The sequence below is a fragment of the Ursus arctos genome, unplaced genomic scaffold (assembly GCF_023065955.2).
Source record: "Ursus arctos isolate Adak ecotype North America unplaced genomic scaffold, UrsArc2.0 scaffold_31, whole genome shotgun sequence".
In the NCBI taxonomy this organism is placed as follows: domain Eukaryota; kingdom Metazoa; phylum Chordata; class Mammalia; order Carnivora; family Ursidae; genus Ursus; species Ursus arctos.
This window is the reverse complement of record NW_026622997.1, coordinates 9,389,054-9,413,628: the sequence shown is the minus strand read 5'-3', so window position 1 is coordinate 9,413,628 and position 24,575 is coordinate 9,389,054. Positions and strand designations below refer to the sequence as shown.

The 24,575-nt window shown below is 40.9% G+C and overlaps 1 protein-coding gene across 2 annotated transcripts in view; it reads right to left on the bottom strand.

The window, feature by feature from the left end:
• Positions 1–23,432, bottom strand: part of CDYL (chromodomain Y like) — a 173,596-nt gene extending 150,164 nt beyond the window's left edge. Inside the window, exon 1 of one of the 2 annotated variants that reach the window (XM_026511423.4) lies at positions 23,090–23,432. In XM_026511423.4, the coding sequence (XP_026367208.2) occupies positions 23,090–23,113 (24 nt within the window). In that variant the 5' untranslated portion in view covers positions 23,114–23,432. The remainder of the gene's footprint in view (positions 1–23,089) is intronic. The other variant, XM_026511422.4, reaches the window with a different exon arrangement.
• Between the last annotated feature and the right edge of the window lie 1,143 nt (positions 23,433–24,575).

Here is a 24,575-nt window from a genome sequence, read left to right as displayed (position 1 = left end):
TGCTCAGAGGAAACCACAAACAGCATGCTGAAAAGGCAGTCAGGGACCAGAAAGAAATCTTCTTTTGAAAGGGTAACATGGAGCCAAATCTGTAAATCTGATGCTTTTTCCCAATTGTGCTCAGCTACGGTAGTAGAAAGCTTGAAATATCAGAATGGAGCCCAAAGTTGATAGAGCAGTTAGAAACTAGGGAAATCCCCTAAAGAAAGAAAACCTCAGAGACTAAGTCCATCTCTACCCACAAGCTTGCTGACTTATAAATCTTACAGGCACAGGGGAGACCCACAGGGCATCAGACTAAAGAAACATCAGCAGAAAGACGTAAGAACTAAGCAGCTGCATAACACAGGGAAAACTAAGTTTACAGTTTGACTCCAAACAAGTTAACTGTCTGTACAATGAAACCCAAATCCTCAGAAGAACACAAGAGTCCGGAGTCACTGTAACATATCTAATTTTCAACTAGAAAGAAAAACAACAGGAAAGTGTTACCGTGAGCAGGTAAAAAGACAGTCAATAAAAACTGATTCCAAGACAGCCTGGATGTTGTATTAAATAGACTTCAAAGCAGCTACCATACATATTTCAAAAAAATTTTAAAAATATGATCAAGGAATTGAAGGACAATATGGTATCAAGAGTAAACAGATAAGGCAATATCAACAGAGAAACAAACAAAACATTTACTAAAATGAACTCACTAGATTGACTAAACAGATTGATGTGTTCTTTTGCCATCTGTAATGAATGTGAATATAGAAGAATCTGAATAAAAGAAAAAGAGATGGATGAAAAATGAATAGAATTCAAAACAATGCATGACAATAGAAAACAGCACAATAATCAGAATCCCAGGAGAGAAAGGATGGGAAAATATCTGAGGTTGTAACCTCTGAAAAATCCCCCAAAGCTCAATGTACCTCAAACAAAATAAACACCAATAAAATTACTAACACACATCTTAGTCATACTGCTAAAATCCAAAGATAATCTCGAAAGCAACCATAGAAAACGGACATGTTATATACAAAAAAAATAATGACAAAAATCATTAAGAATATGCACTGACTTCTCATTGGAAACTATGGAAGTCTGAAAACACTGGGACCACATTCTCAAACTGCTAACGGGGGGAAAACCCTATCAACAAAGAATCTAATATCTGGGAAAAAAATCTTTTAAAAATGAAGGTGAAATAAGGACATTTTCAAATAAAAAACAATTTATCACCAGCAGATCTGTACTACAAGAAATGCTAAAGAAAGTTCTCTATTCCAAATGGAAATTACACTAGATGGCAACTTGGATCTACAAGAAAAAAGGAAGAAAGCCAGAAATGGTAATTATGTGGGCATATATAATATGTAATTTCTTAGTTTCTATAAAAGATGACAGCTTAGAGCAAAAATTACAACACTATTGTCGGGTTAACAAGGTATATTGACATAACACATACAACCATACTGAGGATGAGAGGAAGAAATGGAAATGTATTACTGGATATAATACAGTATCAGGACAATAATACTAAGAATAAGAGAAGAAAATGGAAATATACTATTGGGGAAATCCTGTGTTTTACTCAAGATGATTCAATATTAATACTAAGTAGATTGGGGTATAGCTAAAAGGCATACTGTAGTCTCTAGAAAGCAACATACATCACCCCCTCAAAAAGCAAAGAAAAACAAGAATTAAAATAGAATTTAAACACTTTAATACAAAAACCAAAAAAGGAGGGATAATGATAAAACTCTCTCCCTAAAGCAGCACAAATGAAAGACCTGAATACAAACATACCAATAACTATTTTAAATATAAATGTATTAAACATTCTAATCAAAAGACAGAGATGTTCCACTGAATTTAAGAAAGCACAAACCCAAATTATATTCTAGTTTCCCAAAAAGCCCTTTAAATATAAAGACAGAAACAAACTAAGAACCTGAATATATACATACCAAGACTGGAATGAATATATTAATATAAGACAAAGTAGGGGCACTTGGGTGGCTCAGTCTGTTAACTGTCCAACTCTTGATTTTACGTCAGGTCATGATCTCTTGGTTGTGGGATCTCTTGGTTGTGGGATCAAGCCCCGCTTTGGGCTCCATGCTTAGCAGAGTCTGCTTTTCTCCCTCTCCCTCTGCCCCTCCCTGAGCGCACTCTCACTCTCTCAAATAACTCTTTAAAATAAATTAAAAAAACAAAGACTTCAAGGAGCATTACTACAGACAAAAAGGGACATTGAATAATGACTTAAAAGATTAAGAGAACAGGCAAATATGCCAACATTACAAATATGCATGCATCTAATGACAGAGCTTTGAAATATATGAAACAAAACCAGAAGTAAAGGAAGAAATAGGCAAATGCACTTTCATAGTTGGAGATTCTCTCAATAACTGATAAAACTGGACAAAAACCAGTACACATAGAGGAGATCTAAATATTAACATCAACCTTAATTAGCTGATACTCTGCTGGCAACTGAAGAATTGCATAATCTTTTCAAGGGCACACAGAACATTCAACCAAGATGGATTATATTCTGGGCCACTACACTTGTCTAAGATTCCAAAAGACTGAAATCTTACAGAAAATGTTCTCTGACTACAACAGAATATCAAAAATCAAAAATAAAACATCTAGTAAATCCCCAAATATCTAAAAATTAAATCCAAATTCTAAACAACGCAAGGATCAAAGAAAAAAATCACAAGGGAAACTTAAAAATATTTTGAACTAAACTAAAATGAAAGCATATCAAATTTTGCAGGATACACCAAGAGGGCTTTAAGGAAATGTATAGCATTAAATGTTCATCCTAGAAAACAAAGTCTTAAACCGATGGCCTAAACTTCCATCTTATAAAACTAAAAAGAAGAGCAAATTAAAAGTGGAAGATGAATAATAAACAGCAGAAACTGTTAATAAATTCAACACTTTAGATAAAGTAAATTCCTTTAAAGACACAACACCAAAACTCAATATAAAGAAATATAAAGTTTGACTACCTTTATATGTTACTAAAGATAGTTAATTTATAGTCTAATTTACCACAATTTCAGTACCACATGGTTTCACTGATAAATTCTAGTAAACATTCAAATAAGAATCAAAACTAACTTCAGAAAATAAGCAATCAATTTCAGAAAATAAGGGAATGCTTCCTAACTCCTTTTATGAGGCCAGCATAACTCTGACATGAAACAAGCAGAGAAAATTACAGACCTATATACCTTATGAACATTGATAACAATTCTTCAAGGCATTAACATAAAAAAGACGAAACATACTCAGATCTAAAGTATATTGCATCTACTCTTAAACCCACTGTAATAAAACTGCAGAATTATCAAAGGTAAGAAATCTTAAACTTCTAGAAACTCAGATGACCTATAAAGGAAAGCAGGAAAGCTTTTTCATCAGCTACAAAACTAATAAAACTTAATTGTCAACCAATAAAACTTATACCCAGCTAAAAAGCCATCAAGAGTTTATCTTCAGACATACAAATACCAAGAATTTACTATCCCACATCTTCATTAAAATAATTATTAAAAGATCTGATTTGATCTACTCCTGGATATGCACTCATGAGAACTGAAAGTATTATGTCCATGTAATAACTTCTACATGAATGTTCACTGCAGCATTACCCATAACAGAGAACAAGTAGAAACAATTCAAATGTGTATCAGTTGATGAGTGGATAATCAAAATGTGCTATGTCCACAAAACAGAATATTATTCAGCCATTAGAAGAAATGATGTACTGATATATTCTACAACATGGATGAACCATGAACATATTATGCTGTTATTAACATATTATGAAAGATGTCAGAAAAGACTACATACTGTATGATTCCATTTATGTGAAATGTCCAAATTCATAAAGACAGAGAGACAATAGAAAAATTCATAGAGACAGAAAGTAGATTAATGGTTACCAGGGATGTAGGGTGGAAATGGGGATGGGATTGACAGCTAATGAAAATGTTCTGACATTAGACAGTGGTAATGGTCTTACCGCTCTCTGAATAGACAAAAAACGACTGAACTGTACACTCAAAGGAGAAATTCTACGGTATGTGAATTATATCTTAAAAAAAAGAGAACAAGATAAAATTCAAGGGGAAAAACCCATTAGAAGGGAAGGAATAAACAAAACAAGTATTCAAATGTAATGTTAGAAAATTTAAATAACCTGGGATTTACAAAAAAAAATATTAGTGTATTTTTGAAGGATAGAATAAATATAAGACAATCTTAACCTAGTGGGGGTGAAATTGGAGATTTCAGTAGTTAGCAGTGTGCTGTGTCCTTGCTATATTCTCAAAGAAGATACTAAATTAACTATTAAATATAGATCTAATTTTTGGTACACTGGAAAAAAAACCTTAAAATTCTGGATGAGCATAAAATGAGGGAGTAGATATAATTAAAAGGTAAAGAATGCTGACATCCTTGTCACATTTTGGAAGATGAGAAATTACTGAATAATTTGATTATTCAGGAAAACAGTTAAGCAGAATTTAAAGAAATTAATGGCAACTACAAGGTCAAAGAATCTATATCTTCCAAACCAGCAAAGGAATAAACAGCAAATCCATACAGAATACTCTCAAACTAACAGCTGCAAAGAAAAAAAATACACAAAGAGGGATAAACAGCAAACATTAACAAGTCCAAATATTTCATAAATCATAATATATTAAATTAATAAAAGACATCACATTGAAGTTTTTAAACTTGCTATGTGTTGCTTACAAGACACTTCTTAACAAAACCAGAGACTTTTTTTAAATTAAAAGGGAAAGGTGACTAGTAAATACTACCCAATGTTAATACAGTAATATAATTAAAGCAAGCATATATAACATATAAAAACAAATTTTAAGGGAAAAATTTATTAATAGAGGAATACTACATATTGAACAGTATAGTCTATTTATTAAACACCAATTTTTTATATAAATGTATATATTTGAACCCTGAACCAATTATTGAACTCTAACCCCCAAATAAAGGGTTTTTCTTTTTTTTTTTTACAGAAAAAAAAAAAAAGGTCATAAAGACCATTCTCTGACCATGATGCACTTCAATTAGAAACCAATAAAGAAAAAGGTTTCCAGGGGCCCCTGGGTGGCTCAGTCCTTAAGCGTCTGCCTTCAGCTCAGGGCCTGATCCCAGGGTTCTGGGATCGAGCCCCACATCAGGCTCCTCGGCTGAGAGCCTGCTTCTTCCTCTCCCACTCCCCCTGCTTGTGTTCCCTCTCTCGCTGGCTGTCTTTCTCTCTGTCAAATAAATAAATAAATAAAATCTTTAAAAAAAAGAAAAAAATTTCCACCTTTAAAATATTTAATACATTTAAGTACTCAAATACATACAAAAATCCTCCTGGTTAAATTTTTAAAAAATACTTTTTGGCTTTTAAATCATATGAACAGGGGTGCCTGGGTGGCTCAGTCCCTTAAGCGTCTGCCTCTGGCTCAGGTTGTGACCCCAGGGTCCTGGGATTGAGCCCTACTCAGCAGGGTATCTGTTTCTCCCTCTCTCTGCCCCTCCCCCTGGTGCTCTCTCTCTCAAATAAATAAATATACTAATCAAAATATGTTTTAATAAACACAACGGAAAATCTAAAGAGACTTCAGATTGAAAAAATAATAAATGAAATTTGTACAATGTGGCCAAAGCTGTACTATAGGTCATTTTATAGCCTTCATTGAAGAACAAATGAGCTAAGTATTCAACTTAATAACCTAGGAAGAGAATCTGATAACCTAAGAGACAGAAAGAAATAAAGAGCAAGAAATAAAGTAGATGACAGAGATATAAAGAATCAATAAAACTAAAAAGTGGTTCTGAAGGTATATAATTGCAGATCCAGTAAGATCTTTAAAGGTCCTAAGAATATTCTAATATAAAAAACTTGACTTAACAAATAGAGAGCATTACTAAATCAATGAGAGCTGATTTTTTAATGGATAATGAAATGGTTCCTCTCCTATCGTAAAAGACAACAGAGGCCCAGATTTATAGGCAAGTAAATCCAAATCCTCAAAAAACAAAAAGTCCGAAGATTCTGCAACTGTTTCAGAATAGAAAAAGAAATGAAGTTGGTAACCTCTCCTTCAAGTGACTATTCCAACACTGATTCTGAAAAGAATTTAATAATGTGCATAATATAATAATACACTGTGACTAAGCAGGGTTTATCCCAGAAAGGCAAAGACGGCTCAACATCAGAAAATATATCAATATACCATATCAAAATAGTAAAAGCAAAGGAGGTAAAATGACAATCTCTAATACATCAGAAAGCACATTCAATACAATTCATTAGCCATTTATGATTAAGAACTCCTCACAAACTAGAAACAAAAGAACGTTAACCAAATTTTTAAAAAGGGTATCTAGCAATTATCTACAGCTTTTACTTAATAAAATTTTATAGGACTTTCAGAATTAATAATAAAGTAAGAATGCTTGTTGTTGTAACTTTTTATTCAACATTGTACTGGATGGTCCAATCTAATGTAATAAAAAAGAAAAATAACAGGTATGAGCATGAAAAGAAAAAATATAACTACCCCTATTCGCACAAGATATGATTACATACGAATCTAAAAGAATCTACCAACTTTCAAATAACGAGGTAGTTCAAGAAGGCTGCCAGACCGAAACAGACATGAATAGTATTTCTGTGCACAAGTATTAACTAATTGAAAAATATAACTTTAAAGAGATTCCATTAACACAGCAATTAAAAAGTATGGTTTCTAGGAAGAAATCAAGAAAGTCTGTGCAAAACTTTTTAAAAGTTCATAGCATTACTGAAGAATCAAAGGAGGCAGCGAGAGAGATGGAATGACAGAACGTGCGTCCCCACGCCAAGCTCTTGGATCTGATTCCCTCTTGCCAACTGGGGGGGAAGCATTCCAGTTAGTGCCCTCCCTCCTGCTTCTTACTCGTTCATTCCCCCCTTCCTATTAACTCTTTCCCATCACCACACAACACACTCTAAGTTCTCCTATCTTAAAAGCAAACAAACGCTGGGCCTACCTCACTCTCCTGTTTCCCTTTTCACAAAACTGGTCTTGAGAGTTGCCTGCAATCATCACTTCCTCCTTCCCCTTTCTCTCATGAGCCCAGGCCAGGCTCTCATCCCCGGGACCCCACCAAAATAGCTGCTTCCAAATCTCAGTCAATCCTCAGTCGGTAGCTGCAGCACTGAACACGGGGTCATTCCCTCCTTCTTGAAACGCTCTTCACCTGCTTCCAGGGCGCCTCTCTCCCATTTCTCCTACTTTCCTGGCCACCTCACTTCTCGGTCTCCTTCTACTGTACCTTTATCTCCCCCAGGCTCTACACATGAATGCCCCCAAGATTCAATCTTCGCATCTCTTCTCTACCTACGCTCTACTCCCTGGAGATAGAAAACCACGCATATACACTGATACCTCCTCAAATCACGTCCCGCCGAAGCACATGCCCTCACTTCCAAGCTCGTAGAGCGTGTTGCTGCTCAACCCCTCCTCCACCTGCACGTCTGTAAGGCATCTCAAACTTAACACGTCTAAACTCCAACTCCCATTGATCCACCACCAGCCCTCACCCCCAATAAAACCAAAGCTGCAGTGACACCTGCCTGAACAAATAGCAACCCCATTCTTCTAGTTACAAAAGCCTACAAACCCGGGTTCTTTCCATTTTTCCTCTCATTCCCTCACATTCAATGTCCAATCCGGAAGTAAACCTGCTCAGCTCTACCTTCAAAATACACCCCCCAAACAATCACTGCTCACTTACCCGCCCCCCATCACCCCAGAACCCAGGCTTCAAACTACCATCATCTTTTGCCTGAATTATTCTGCCAGCCTCCTAATCAATCCCCCTGCTTCCTTCCTGGTCCCCCTGCAGTTTACTCTCTATATGGCACCCAGCATAACCTTTTAAAAATGTTCATTTGATGGCGTCATTCCTGCAATGGCGTCCCATCTAAGTAAAAATAAAACTCAAAGTATTTAGCACACGTGCAAAGGGCCTGCATAGATCCCAGTACCACTGACCTCATCTACCAGCCTCTCCCTCCGCCTTCAGACTCAGGGGCCTCCCAGTGGCCGCTCAAACTTACTGAGCATATGCTGACCGCAGGGGGGAATTCCTTTGCTTTCAAGTCCCAGGTGTCACCTTATCAATGAGGCTTTCCCTAACAATTTACATAAAAATAACACACACCCCAAGCTGCCAGCAGCATCCTAATCAGCTTGCTGCCACCGCTAGAATATAAGGCCCTTGGGGCAGGGACTTTATCTGTTAGGTCCACCGCTGTATCTCCACTGCCACAGATGAATCCACACACACGATGCAGCATCAATCCCAACCCCAGCGTGGTTTCTTGTGTAATTCAACGTGAGGATTCCAACGTTTAAGTGGAAGAGCATGCCACCAAGAAGAGCTAAGACATTTTTCAGAAAAACAGAACAAGATAAAGATACCTGGCAGGGCAAGTTTCCAAGATGTATTATAAACCCAGACTAATTACAGCAGTGTGGTGTGATCAGGAAGAGCCAAAATACCAACTGAACAGAAGAAACTGACCCACACGTACAGGAAAACTTTACATCACGGGGGAAGTGGCAAACTAGTGGGGGAGGGAGGGATAATTTAATAAATGGTGACAACAGACCATCCACATTTTAAAGAGGAATCAGATCCCAACTTCGCATCATATATAAAAGCAGGTGGATGTTCATGCTGTGAGCAGCAAACTCTTAGATGAAAACGGGACAAGGGTCCCGGGCAGGAAGGATGTCTTCAGTAAGAAATGAAATGGGGAAAATGAATTTGCATTAAAATGTAAAACGTAGTTAATATGTAACTATACTACAAACTTAAAATTTTTTAAATGAAGAATGAAGACGCATCACAGATGAGGTGTCCATGAGATTTGTAACAAAAATAGCACTGACTACAAAGAACTCCAACAAATCAGTACAAAAAAAAAAGCAAAAGAAAAATGGACAAACGGGAAAAAAAGTGTTTATATGAAAGTCTACAATTCCTTCATGTTACTTTCTGTCTTCTACTGAACAGCATGTATATAATTCTACTTTTATGAAATAACACCCATTCTTCTAACTGTACTTATGCATAGAGATGTCCAGAATGGTGGTCCTCTGTGGTCCGTGGTAGCTGATCCAGGGAGGTAGAGCAAAGAATAACTCTTCTTTCCCTCTTAGACTTCCCTCTTCTTTTCTCAGTAAACATACATTGGGCCTTCACACACAAACCACAACGTAAGGTGAGGAGGCCACGTAAATTCTGACACCGTGAAATTCAAAGGACCTGTCTGCCAAGCGGATGTCAGCTGGTTCAAGTACTGACTTTAAGAGGCCAAACTCTTATTTCAAAGAGGCAGTAACACAAAACATTCCCAGAACTTTCTGTCTAGGACTGCCCTCAGACACAGTCGTTTGACTATCCTCCGTGGCGCCAATTCTTTACTCCCTAAGGGAGAGATGAATCTTGGAACGAACTAACATAATTCAGAACTGTAAGTCGAGGGCGTTACACTGACTGTATGTTGTACATCAAAAGGGACTGCTCACAAACAACGTGAAGCTCCCTAATAAACCCACCACGCGGGCCTCAGGTTTGTTCCCTCTGCGCCTCACGATTCTCAAACTCTCTAATTTCCATTACTAGATCTGTGTGGATTCCTGCGCAATCAGCTGTACGACGACAGTGCGATTGGTGACAGAAATCACATTCTGATTTGACACTGCTTCTTTCTTGGGAATGTTAATGCTTGCCACTGTGCACGAGCCTTTTCAAGTTTATATTGGACATGTCTTCTTTAACGTACTCTCCAAACCCTTTACTTTGTTCTCTTTCTTCAAAAAGTATCATAGGAAATATCAAATCGTCATTGCTTACATTCATCGTCTTTAAAGAAACTTTCAAATGCTTTTCCAAAGTGAACACCTGCTTATTTTGGGCAACAAAAATACTGGACAAATGGAATCTCTGATCTTTTCTGTTTTCATCAATGCTTTATGCTTCATTATAAATAACCTGTTTAACCTGAAATCTTTGATGACACTCAACAATCGCTATTCATGACGGGGCATTAAGTTCATTCTCCTTGCAAATTTGTTTAATCTCATGCAAAGTTTATTCATTTTCTACCTTTTAATTAGCCACTCAGTTTTAGGCTCATACAGAAGATTTTCAAGCTGCTGGGCACAGGAAACCTACTGGCTGCCTTTGAAATTACAGGTAATTAGCTGAGCTTGTTTTCTTGCTCGGCTTCCACAAACTACATCAGAAAACGCCATTGCTTCAGTCACATCTGCTCTACGTTCTGCTTAATGACCTCAAGTATGGTGGTCATGGAAAATAAGGAAGATTAAGATATCGATTAGGATGCTGTCTATCCTTTATAATGGAGCTACCATTATCTGTTAACTTACACTGCAAAGAGTCTGGTCCTCATAGCAAGGAAAATGAGTGGGTTTTTCTTGGTTAAGGTGCAGGTGTATGTCTTATAGAACAATAACATCTCCAACAACTTAAAGTAAACCCTAAACGGCAGAGGTAATGCCTCCTGAACTTGGAGAAGTTTTTATAGAGCATGCTGATGCAAAAGGTCACCTACGCAAACTTAAATACAGTACTGAGTCATGTTATTAAATGCTCATTAAAATTTATTAAGTAAAAGGTTTTCTAATTTAAGCAATCTTCCTATTTTAGAAGATTTCATGAATATCATTTATAAACTCTTTTGAAGAAATCTTTCAAATGCCACTTTTAACAAACACAAATCATTTAAAGATGTTTACTAGTTTTTTGCTAACATAGATCCAAAATAGATAAGGAGGGTGAAGGTATCTTTCTACATGTTTGCTGCTCTTTTGTGTCTTTATGGATGTTTTATATATGACAGACAAGCAAAAACTGGACAGCACGTCCTAAATTGATAATGATGTACCGGAGTGAGAAATCAATTTTCAAACAAACCACAAGGGAGAGGAGGTCAAGTAAAGAGTAGCTGAGTTTAGTTTGAAAGCTTATTGTTTTAGAGAGAGAAAACGATTCTACTGTTCACTTGGCTTTTTCATTAAGAACAAGAAACTAAACTTTTCTGAATAGTTCAATTCCATATTATATGGAGTGCAGCCGGGTAGGGCTCTCCAACAGGGGGCTGGATGACAAGAAGGATGTAGAGAGCGGGGAGGTGGTAAAGACAGCAACTCTCAGTCTCATTGCCCTTGACCCAGAGTTGGAAGAGAAAAAATGCAACAAAGCTAAAGAAAACAAAACAAAAAAGAAAGTAATCTGGGAACAAATCCTGGATCATGAATTGATCCTACAACCATGCTCAATGACAGGAGCTTCTGATATACACCCCCCCTGCAAAAGCTAACAAATCACTGCACATGGGTCTTGAGCCACTCTTTCTCTGTAGGTAGTAGGTACTGTAGTTTCAACCACCAGAGTTCCTGCCCAAGGAGATTCAGGGAGATGCCTGGAGGGGGGATGGAACCAGACTAGAGCTGGCCCAGCAATAAAGGCGAATGGTGAGCACAGCCAGCTCTGTCCTTGAGATCACTCCCCTTACCAGGGATACTACTAAGGGGAGAAGCACAACTGAAAACCAAAGAAGCTTGTGCCAAGGTAAGGGCTCTGGATGACCTCACATCACCTGGGGAATTATGGGAAGAAGTTCTGCTGATTCAGTGAAGGACATGAAGACATCCCTCCTCCCAAGGAGCAGAGCAGACAGTCAGCTGTGGCCCTAACACGTGGCCGCAGGAAGGGAGCTCCTGCTTGTATGGTAGAAGGACTCTGAAGAAATGGGAGAGGGGTCACACTTTTGAGTGGTGGAAGGTGTTGAAAAAGCACATGAAGGACGGAAATTTCCACCTTACTTTTAGTTCCCACCCCAATCACCCAGGAGAGTGAGGGGCTCAGGAACACAATGAGGCATTCCAATCTTTTGCCTACTGCCTCTGAGAGAAGACTGAAGTTCTCAAGGCCTTGGTCACAAGAATATCCCTACATGCTCCAATCAATGTTTCCTTCTCAAGCTCTAAGGAGAACACTCTTCCTCTGTTCCACTACAGGAAAGGCTTTTCAAGAGCTTACCAACTTCTAAGGCATGTCCCTCTACTGCAACAGAAATCGGTCAAGACAAGGACTCCGAGGTTTTAGCCTTCCTTCCAGTGGGATTATGCATATAACAGACATCAATTTCAGAACAACCCTTTTTCCACCTGGCCCTCCACTTCATGGTTTTGGTCTTTTTCTCTCCCAGGCCACCTTTTGACAAAGGTGGGGGTACAGCATTGCTGTAAAGCTGTCCACTCATGACCACAATCTCTTTTCTGTTGGTTTTGATCAGGTTTCTGGGAAAACCAAACGTGTCTGGTCTTAACACATTAACTCCCTCCTGCCAAGGTGGAACCACACACCTTGACAAGATCTCACTCCACAATCTTTTATTTATTTTAAATACTTACTGATTTAAGTAATCTCTCCACCCAACGTGGGGTTCGAACTCACAACCCTGAGATCAAGAGTTGCACGCTCCTCCTACTGAGCCAGCCAGGCACCTCTCATTCCACAATCTCTTAAACTCATTCTACATAATCATTGCAACTTCATCGCTTTTAAGCAGTCTCAACCTACAGCTACTTAGGATCATTTACCCTAGGAATACATTTTTAGATATGTATCTATCAATTTAATCAAGACATTCTCAAAACGCTCATTTATGAACTGAAGCTAGTGGTGTTGAATGATGGCATATAAAATAATTCTGGAGAAAATTTTAGTCACATGTACACTCTGAGGGGAGAGTACTACAAATCATATATATTTTTTTAAAGATTTTATTTATTTATTTGACAGAGAGAGAGACAGGCAGTGAGAGAGGGAACACAAGCAGGGGGAGTGGAAGAGGAAGAAGCAGGCTCCCAGTGGAGGAACCTGATGGGGGGCTCGATCCCAGAACGCTGGGATCACGCCCTGAGCCGAAGGCAGCCGCTTAACAACTGCGCCACCCAGGCGCCCCTACAAATCACATTCTAGTTAGCACCCTCTGCCACATATACCTCTCTCTCCATCCTTAGAGATGATAATAAAATAATCATTAACCTCTTGCTTTAAGCTCAAAAGCTCATCTGCATATAAGAGGAAGTTAGAGGACTAAGACAGGGGTCCTGTTTGCTGGCCGAGAGTTGGAAAGGTGGCTAACCTCTACCTCAGATGTCTGAGGTAAGATGGGCAGAGGATTTCCCTCGGACTGCACACATGAAAAGCTAAATAAGAAAAAGTGAACAGTCAGACTGCTACTTCCCAGGCCAGAGCTTTACCAAGGCAACAAGTATGGAGGCTGGGGTCAAGAGTCAAAACCAGGATGAAGTCTCAACACAAAGGGAAGGTGGCAAAGGGATGAAAATCATGTTGAAGGCACCAGAGCTGGACATGGGGACAAGAACATTGAGGAGGAAAGAGGAGATGAAAGACAGGAAGTTTACTAAGGGGGTACTGGCCTAGCCCATGGGTAGAGAGGAGTTCTACAGCCAGACAGGCCCCCATTCCAACAGAGACCCCACAAATGCTCTCATGACTGATTCTGAGGAATAGCACAATTGTTGTTTTAAGCAGAGAATCAGCAGACAGACTTGAGGTAAGAGCAGCGAGTGCATCTCCTGAAAACCCAGCAATAAGACACTTTAGGTGGAAAGTAAGTATCTTTAAACTTCAATGGTAAGAATTACCGAAATGAGATTTTAAAAAAATCTTTTTGATCACTCAATTCAAATATTCTCATTTACATGTCACCAAATCAGCTAATAATTCTTTCACCTAGTATCGTCATGAATGCTTCTGCATTGGATGCACACATACAGCGGGAGATCAAGAGCTGTATGAAGACACTAACTCATCTTCCCGAAACATCAACCTGACCCAAAGTTTTATGGAGAAGTACGTACTGGTAAATACGTTGAAGACGTTTACTATCAAATCAAAAAAATTTTCTAGGGCATACACTGTTAACTTCATAAGATTTAGGTAACATGAGAATTCAGAAACAGGCCAGGACTGCAGCAGGCCATTCAGTCCCCAACTTCCACCTCCATCTCTTCATGAGGCTCTCTGATCTCTCGCTTCTGCTGTTAGGAATACTTGGGTGGAATCTTTGGAAAACATACCATAAAAGTAAACTGCATATTGTCACTTACATGCCAAAACTTCTTAAAAATCATTTTCAACAGCTCTTTTCAGCATATGCCTTTCTTTTCATAAGCATGCCTTTCACACGCTCTGTGGGGCTCAGGAGCCCCTGCCTTCCATGACCCAGAGGTGCCGTCCCCGGCTCATCTCACAAGCAATTTTATTAATGTCAACCCACATGCCTTTGACAGCTCTCTTTCCCTTACCATGTACCTGTTCCTAACACGATAAGGAAGTCGGTGAAGTCCAAGCATATCATGCCTAAAATAAAGGAAAACAGTCTCCAAGAGAGACCCAGAGCTGTTCAATGTGTAAGGAGTGTGACCCCCTCTCTACAAGGCAAGAAGACTTTTATTTGGTCCTGGCTCTCACATATTCTAAAGAGCTGACACACCCAAATTAGTTACATGTTAAAATAGGAAATGCTTCTGTATGCAACTCCGTAATGCCCTAAAATCCTAAAACAGTAAACTACTGATGAAAAATGGGTACATTTTAACCACAGGTATTCATTATCCGCATCAACATCGTTGAGCTTTATCAACAAACACTAGGAAAATATCAACCTCTTAAAAACTTCACATTGCATAGTCCACTATAAATGAAAATAAGACAAAAAGAAAAAAACCAACACAAAGGCATTTCCTAAATATATTGTGGTTAACTTCTCCAACTGGAGAGTATTTTTAGACATCTCCCCCAACATTTTTCACCAACAGCTAAACATAAATACTATGACGAACATTTCAAATGCTCTTTCTAGGAATACAATTTTCTTCCAAATTATTTGTATCAAATTTAGAAATAATTTTCCTCCAAAACACCATGTAGAGTTTTTTTTCAAACAAGATACCTAAATGCACAATTCTTACATATATGGTATAATTTCAAACAATATAACTCCAGTCACTGTAATATTTGTATTTTAGTTAAAAGCCAGCAATTATTGACTGCTCACCACATTCAGATCCTCAGATTAAGCACTGGAACAAAACAAAAAATAGCCAACCACTGCCAGGGAAAAAACCCCCCATGATATTATTTAACACCTAGAGAAAGTAATACTTAAAGTGCAAATTAATAATCTATAGCACAAAAGAAAAAAGTAAATTAGTCACACAGAGTTTGGAGGGATGATTCCTGCTAGTTGTGAACTCTAACGAGGACTGACACTGAAGCTAGCAAGCTGGGGTATCCACCTATTGGAAAAATGGCAACACAGTGGTAGGAAGGGATGGGCTGTGCAGGTGTGGAGAAAGTAAGCCAACAACTATGGCTTTAGTAGCTCAGACCACATGAACAGGCCAACCTCAAGTAAAGACAAATTAGCAAAAATATGCTTATATATCAAGGCTGACAGAACAAAGATGTTGAACATTTTGCCTTAGAAGCATTAGTTTTGTAACTATAATATCCATTTTCATAAATGGTCCCGTTGAAATCTAGTTTACACTTTATTTGCATTTTCAATGTCTTTAGGTAAATCTCAAGCGTTGGCCCTAGTCCTCTATCCCCATTCATGATACCACAAATTCAAAATCAATAAGGTTTCTTCCACTTCTGGCAAAAAAGGAAATAAGATTCCAAAAGGGCATTCTCACTACAAAATAGCTAGATCTTCGATAAAGTATATTTCTTAATGCTTTACTGGGCTTTCAAGAAGCAAGGAAATTATCTAAGTGCCCCATAACTCTCCCCCAACCCAACCATAAAGAATGATTCAATCATAAAAGTAGACAAATACCAAAGACTAAGAAAGCAGGCTACAGATTAGGGGTGGGGGGAACCCCAGATAATGTATAAGTAAAAAATATAATTGTTGAAATTAAAAACTCAATGGGTGGGTTAAAGAGCAGATTAGGCACAGTTCATTAGTGAACTAGAAGTCAGATCCAAGGAAAAACCGAGAATGCAAACAAAACTAAAACAAGATGATGGAAATGAGAGTGTTCTTGCCCTTTGATAGGGAGGAGAAAATGAGAAGACCTTATAAATACCTACTTGGTGAAATTCCAGAAGTGTGTAGAACAGCAGTATTTTATGATAAAATGGACAACACTTTTAGAACTAATAAGGCACAAATTGACAAAAGAAGCACAACAAACACAAACCTTATTATAGAAAGTCTGACATACACAATAATAAAACTAGAGAACACCAAAGTCAAAGAGAGGATCTCAAAAGCAACCAGAGACAGAAGACGGATCTCCTGTAAAGTAACTACACCTAGACTGACAACAGCCTATTCCACCATAATGGGAAAGCCAGAAGACAATGGAAAAGTATCTTCAAAATGCTTAAAGAAATTAACCAATTAGCTGGTTTTATTTGGAATCAATTCTGTTTTCATAAAATGAAGGCAAAATAGAGACATGTCCATACAATCAAAAAAAACTAGACATTTCCATCAATAACACTTCACTAAAGAAATCTCTAAAGGATATACCCAAGAAAGGAATGCCAGAAGGAAGTTCTGATGATCAAAGAAACTGGTAAAGATATAGGTAAATCTTTAACAAACTTTGTATACAATAATAATGTCCTAGTGTATAAGGTTTTTTCCATGGGCAGTAATACACACTGGAAAATAACAGCATGTAAATTAGTTTGGGGGGTGGAATCAGAGTTAAAGGATTTTAAAGTCCTTATACTGTCAGAATTTAAGCTAAAATATTGCTTAACTTTCTTTTTAACTGAAATACAGTTGACACACAATGTGACATTAGTTTCAGGTGTACATCATAGTGACTAGGCAAAGTCTATATATTATGCTATACCTACCCCAAGTGTAGCTACCATCTGTCACCATACAATGCTATTACAAAACCATCGACTATATTCTCCACGCTGTATCTTTCAGCCCCGTGACTCATTCATTCCATAACTTGAAGCCTGTACCTCCCACTCCCCTTTGGATTAACTTTAGACTTCATGTATGTATAATTTCAGGAATAGCCTCTTAAAGAAATAGTGTACAACTTCCAAATCCAATCAGTGAAGTTTTAATATGATTTTACTGTGGACTCTGGCTGAAGCTGAGCTGAGTTTGGCAAAAATAACGTCAGTCAATGAAGGGCAGTGAAAGTCAAGTCTTAGCTCAAAGATCTCAAGAACAATTTTAATACTTGTTTTGGGTCACAGATCCCTTTGAAAAACAGATGAAAGCTATCGATCCTCTCCCTCAGAAAAACTCTCATATAGACTTGTACCAATTTTCGTACAAATGGGGGAGACTTTTCCCAGACTCCCCAGAGAACACAGATTCCCCCAAGGCCTTGCACAGCTTAAAAGGCTAAAGAGAATTAAGTTTGTGTGGGAAAGTAGTTAGAAGTTAGAAGTTAGAAGTTCTCCTATCCAAGAGTTGAAACCACATATGCAGAGGAGGAACTAAGTGTAAAAGGAACAGCACAAGGCATAACGTCTGGGGGAGGGGGGATACTGGAGGGAAGGGGTCAAGAATGGAGAGTCATTCCTATAATTCATTCTTTCATTAAAGTGTAGTTCAACAATTATGCAACTATTGCAATATTTGAACTTTGGAAAATAATGACCAGAAAAAAATTCCTACTTTTAAAGATTGTAAGTGCCAATCTTACAACCTGATGGACAAGTATGTCATACAATGAAGACAAAAACATTAAAGCACCCTTAGCTAGGTACCTAGTGTTTTTAATACTCCCTTCCTGGAATGACTCAGTTAACAACCAGCAACAAAGAGCCTTCAAAAAGGACTAGTCTGGTCCACCTAGAGTTCTTTCTCTGCAAAGGCAGATATCAACCCCTCCCCCACCTCAACGTGTAGTGTAGCCTCAGTGTCAGAAACACAGACCACTGCAATCCAAATGCTCCTACATCCACCTGCATTCCGTAAGGAAGCTTTTTGGAAATACAGATTCTGGTCTCCAGCCAAACACTGAAAATACACTCTCATGGTTTGGACCCAAGAATCTGTATTTTAAAAGGATCCTAGATGATGCTGTCACACCTAGAAACACACACAATATAAAAACTACTTACTCCCAAAAACTTGACTCAAATTGGCTTTGCGCATCACAGATACGCAAAACTGTGAATCAGAACATTGCAAATAAAATATTTCCTATATACCATGAAAATATCTTTGATGGTTAAAAATCATTATAGAGCATGAAGAAAAATTGAATGATTCTTAGATTTGATAGCAAGAACGGAAAAAAGGACTTATTCTAGTACACACGAATTGAAAGCAAATTCAGAGGTAAAGCACATAGGATGTCCCCACAGCGCTGTTTAGGCAAATAAATAATATTCTCAGCAATTCACATTCAAGATGTTAATTTTCAAAATACACATTTGACTTCACTGCCCCACAATCAACTCCAGCAGTCAAACAACTCTCTTTTTCTTATCTTGGTCAATCTTTTAAGAGCCAGCACACATACACCAGATGAGGGTTTAGCTTAACTAACAACCACCCAAGGTCTCTTGATCTTCGTGATTTCCATTTGGATTACACAAGCAGACTTTATTTATAACTGTGCTTTTGGTCAATGTATGTAAAATTCTTGTGGCGCATAGGAGACAGGAGCAATGACATTCAAAGCATAAGAAAAATTGAAAAGACTTACCTTCCCCCCAATTCTGATTATCCTTCCAAACTAATCAACTTTAAGACATTTTTTTTATATGCCAGGTACAGTTTCATTCTTAAAAACTTACTTCCATTTCAGATAGACTGGATTATGCATGTGTTAGATAAATAATTTCTCAGAAGGCCAGGACTAGATCACAGAGATCCTACTAAAATTTAAATTAGTTATTATAATAGTTCTCAAGGGAAAAACCCCATATCCACTAAGAAAAAGGGACTAATTAAGATATACATATAAGGAGAATGCATCTCCATTTTACTACAGTGTGGATTCCATATTCAATCCCACATGAACAAAGTCTCATGGTGGTAACTTGACCAGGAGATAAAGTCCTCTTGATCTCACAGCTTTCTTTGGTGATATAATCAATTTACTTGATGCTTTGAAATGCCAAATATCAAAGGAATACAGGTTCGGTTTCAGGGTTTGAGAGCTGGGTAGGTTTCTTTCTTTCCTTAATAATGGAAGAAGATGGGGCGCATGGGTGGCTCAGTTGGTTAAGCATCTGCCTTCAGCTCAGGTCATGATCTCAGGGTCCTGGTATCGAGCTCCATATTGGGCTCCCTGCTCAGTGGAGAGTCTGTTTCTCCCTCTCCCCCCCACTCCACTTGTGAGTGTGCTTGCTCGCTCTCTCTCTCTCTCAAATAAATAAATAAATAAATAAAATATTTTTTTTAAAAAAGAAAGAAAACCAGAATGGAAGAAGATAAAGATATTTCCTAGAATAATATAATCACGTAACACTTGGGTATAGCACTTTATCAACTATAAATTGCTTTTACATGCTAAGGTCATTTAAGCTTCACATCTTACTGATTAGAAAGTTCAGGAGAGAGAGTCTCTGAAGACACAGAGCTATTCCCTTCATTATACAGAAGGAAAGAGCGGAACCCAGTCTAGAGCTGGGATTGGAGCTGGAAGGACTTTCATTACTCCACACTCCACCCCCACATGCCTCATCTTCAGTTCCTGAGTAGTTGGTCATCTAAAGCAGAGGTGAGAAAACAAAATCCAGCCCATGGATTTTGTGGAACCCATGGGCTAAGAATAATTTTTACGTTTTTAAGTGATTGGGAGGGAGGGAGAACAAGATTATTTTATGACAAGTAAAAATTATATAAAATTCGAATTTTACTGTCCATAAGCAGTTTTGTTGGAAAATGGCACTCACTCGTTTAGGTATTATCTACTGTTGCTTTTGCCCTACAACAGCAGAGCTGAATAGTGGCAACAAAGACATGGACTGCAGGGTCTAAAACATCAACTGCCTGGTCTTTTTCATAAAGTCTGGACCCCTGATCTATGGGATGCTTATCATTTTGTGAAAGTTATGAAGTACTCAGCAAGAGTAAGTAAAAAAATCTGTCTTTCCTAATCCTAGCTGCTAGAGATACAGGGAGTACATCCATTCTATCTTCAACAGACGCTCTTTCAATTTTTTAAGGCTGATGCTTCACCCCATCTTGTTCCCTTATTTTTTATTCACATAGTTACAAGAACCACTTTAAACATTTACTAAGGACCTATTACCATATACCAGGCACCATGCTAAGTACTGGAGATCTCATTTATTTTAGGTGACAAAACAGAGGCTTAGCAATCAGATAATTCACCCAAGTTCATACAGCTACTGCAAACCTGTGCTCTTACCATACCAGGTTACATCAAGAAGCAAGACTTTGAATTTCCTCTTTTGTCAATATATCCCTACAGAATTCTAGAGTTTGAGGCCAAACATGAAACTTCTGTTTTGATTTAGGCAGAACGAAACAAAACGAGGCAACTAATGTCCATAACCTTATTACTAATGTACGTTAGTGTTCTCTCCAGCCTTGTCAAATAGCCTATTAGACTGTAGTGTTTATTTACAATTGCGTATCATTTCTGCCTCACAAGTAATAGTGCCTCGATTAAAACAATACAATTCTCTATCTTTAGAAACAAAACCAGGCCTCGGGGAGGCATGTTAGATCAGTTAAAATACAATAACCATTACTTACTGAGTGCTCACTGTGGGAACTGTGGAGTATGATTTACATTTTTTTTTTCCATCTAAACTTCACAGTTCTGTGAGGTAAGCATTGATCCCAATTATGCTGATGAGGAAACTGAGCTTTCAAGGTAATTTACCCAAGGTGACAGGGTTGGAATTCAATAACTAGGTTTTCTGACTCCAAACCCAGACTCCCAACCACTATGCAGAACTTTCAAATATCAACTTTCAATCGTAATATAGTCATAGAGTCAGTGTTGCCTACAAGTAAAGATAAAGAAGTTAGAGAACTTATCCTGAAGGATTCTATCACATTATTTACTATCGCTTCAACTATATTTCTATAACACTTTTTTTTCTAAACTAACACAAAACCCAGAATCAGAAAGTCAATTGTGCGAGAGTATCATTTCTTTGCAATGTACTTATTTCCTCCCCAATAAATGCTGAGGACATGAACCATCCTCATACTTTATGCCTCCCTATCTCTATGGAATCACTGTAGAGCAGACATTCAATGAACATACTGAATGAACACAAATTTTGAACAAAATGTGACTTATACGTGAATTCTGCCAGGGAAGTAGTGACTAGAAAACCTGAAGATAAGAATAAAGAACTAAATTTAGTTCATAAAGCACTGGTGGTAAATGTACTGTCTTCAGGAACACTTTCACACACCTAAGATACAACTTACGTATAAGGTGCTACCCTCACCCAAAAGCTAATGGAATGACTTAAGAGATTATGTGTTTATAATCACAAAAATTAACAGAGTGAATACGCAAACCTAAACTAGCAAAGAATAAAGTAGAAACCAAAATCCCTCATAAGCATTTTCCCAAATGTTTGTGAGCCTGGAAGACCTGCATCTCTTAGCACATCACTTTCCCTGCTAGAAGGGAAACTTCTTGAGGACAAGATTTTTTCCCCCTTTACATATCCAAATGACCCAAGATCGTATCTTGAATACACCAGGGCACAGCTAATCTGTAAAATGGCTGAAGAGAATGGAACGTTTTCAGCGCCAGCTAAGGTACACTGACCACATACAATGTAAGGGGAGGCAACAATCTTACTATTATTTCTACAGAAAGCAGCCTCCTCATGAGAACTTCTGCAAACACTTGCTTTTAAAAAGCAACAAAAAGTTGCTAGAAGGCTATCGTTGTCGGGAATAGAGTGCCATTCTATGCCAACTGCAATAATGACACCTCAGAAGGTTCACCTGGTACTTATTAGGGGTTGACAAGGGCCATGGGACTCTACTTGTTACAGACGCTTACTTAAGCCCCTAAACACCCAGGTCCCTAAACGCATCATAAAGGTGAATCCAGAGAGTATCCGGAAGTTTTAAGTCTCTTCCGAAGATGTATTTATAAATATATATAAACAAAATCATTTATACAAAAGAACAGAAAGCCTTCCAAGCTTCTGTACTCCTAGGAAGTCTACTTTGAAATACGTCAAGAAGTTACACCGAGGCATACAAAATATGTCTAAAGATCCAAACAGATAACTCCAAAACTTGAAGTTGAAGCTGGCAAACCATCGTTCATAACTTACAGCTCTGATTGTGCCCTTTCTTACTTGCAACGCTGCGGCGCAAATGAATGACGGTGTATCAGCGTTAAATTTAAATTTCCTGGCTCTGGCCACAATGCTAACCTAATTAAAGCATGTGGTCAACGTTTAGCATTTTCGGTGCGTTATTTTGCATCGCTTTGGCCAGCAACAGAGTCGAGACAGTTGCACTCTTCCTCTCGGCCCCCCACTCCCCAAACCGGAGGCAAAATCCTCTCCAAAATGCTTTATTAAATGGACAGGAAAAACACCCCCGCACCGCCTACAGACCCCGCCAAGCGGTAACAGGGGCTTCACACCCATTGCCCTCGCCAAGAACACTTTGGGCTCAGTCTGAGCAAGTCACTGGTGTCAGCGCTACTTCCCCACGGCTGGAGCCCCCCCAGGCGCCCGACAACTCCGGGGAGCCCCCCCGCCCGCCGGGCCCCTCGGAGCAGCGTGGCTCAAGCTCCCCTCGCACACATTTCCCGTCCAGCAAACTGCGGCCGTGGAGGGGGAGGGGGCGAGGCGGGCGCCCGCGGCAGAGCCGGGCCGTCGGGCTGGACGCGGCCGGGCCGGGGCCGGGGAGGGGCTGCGCGGGGCGGCGGGCGGGGGCGGCCCGAGGGTCCGGGAGGGGGAGGGGAGGTACCTCGTACAGCTCCTCGGAAGCCATGGTGGGCGGCGGAGTTGCGGGCGGGCGGGAGGGGCAGGGTCGGGGCGAGGCGCCGCCGCCGCCGGGCGGCCGACACTTTGTTTCAGTTGGGTCCCTGCGTGGCCTGCGCTTCCTGCTCCCGCTCCCGGCGCCGGGAGCTAAGCACGGACGAGCCTCTCACACTCACTGCCAGTGCGGGCCGGCGGCGGCGGCGGCGGCGGGGTTGTGCGCAGGAGCAGCTGCGCAACGCGCCCTCCGCGCCCCGCGCTCACTCCCCGGCGGGCCGGCTCGGGCTCGGGCACATCGCGCCCCGCCGCGGGGCCGGGCCGGGCTGGGGCGGGCGCGGCGGCGGTGCACGGCAGCGCGACTGGCTCCGTGGCTCCCCCTCTCCGGTGTAGTGCAAAAAGCTTCCTACTTGCGACCAAAAAACCTGCCCCGGCTACTGAGCATGCCCAGTGCGGCCGCCCGGGCCCGGCGGAGACGCGCTCCCGCGCTCCGGGTTTTCGGACAGCCCGCGCGGGAGGGGCGGGGAGGCAGGCGGGGCGGGGCGGCCGAGGGGAGCAGTGGGCTCCGCTCCGGGCCGAGGCGGGCGGGCTGCCGCCGAGAGCTACCCGGCAGGAAGGGGAGGAGCCAGGGAGCGGTGGGCGGGGCCGAGACGAGGCGTGGGCGGGGCCACGGGAACGGTGGGCGGGGCCTCGACTTCTGCAAGTCCCCTCCTGGGGGTCCGACCCGCGGCCGCCCTGCCCGCCGGCCCGCCTCGACGTGGGTGCCGGGACCCGGGCCGGGCGGGACTGGGGGGCCTCGAAGGTCGAGGCGGACGGCGGCGGTGCCCAACTGGGGCAGGCACTGCCGGGCCCGAAGTTGGGCTGGGGGCCGTGGGGGCGAGCTGCCGGCTTCTCAAGCCCACCGCCCCGACGGCAGCGGCGGAGCTGCCAAAAGTGCGGCCTCCCCCCGGGAGAGCGCAGACCTCCCGCCTCCGTGCGCCCGCCGCGGACACCCGTCCCGGGCCAGGCCGGCCCGCAGAGGGCGGGCGGCGTGGCCAGGTGGAACCCCCCGCCCTAACACGTGCCCGTCTCCCCCGCGGCAGCCTCCAAGACCCGGAGCCCGAACCACCCGCCCCGCCGTGTGGCCCGGAGCGCTCCGGGCACGCTCGCTGGGCGGCAGGCCGGGGGTGGGAGCCGGGGGCGGGAGCCCGGCGCAGTCGAGGGCGGCGCGAGGGCGCGGCTGCCTCCACTCTGCCCGCAGTTTCCCCCACGCCAGGCCTCCCTGTTCCTCTTGGAGCGTCCACCTCCTCGGACGGGGAGCTGGGAGGAGGGGCCAGAATCTGGGCTCCGGGGAGGTCTGGGTTCTAATGGAACGAAGCTGTCAATGGTGGTTCTCGGAAGGGGGAACGGTGTGGACAACTAAAACGACAGGCCCTCGGATCAGAACAGCGATGGGCTGGCCCTTCCTCCACTTCATAGGAGAGATGGGCAAAGTGGGG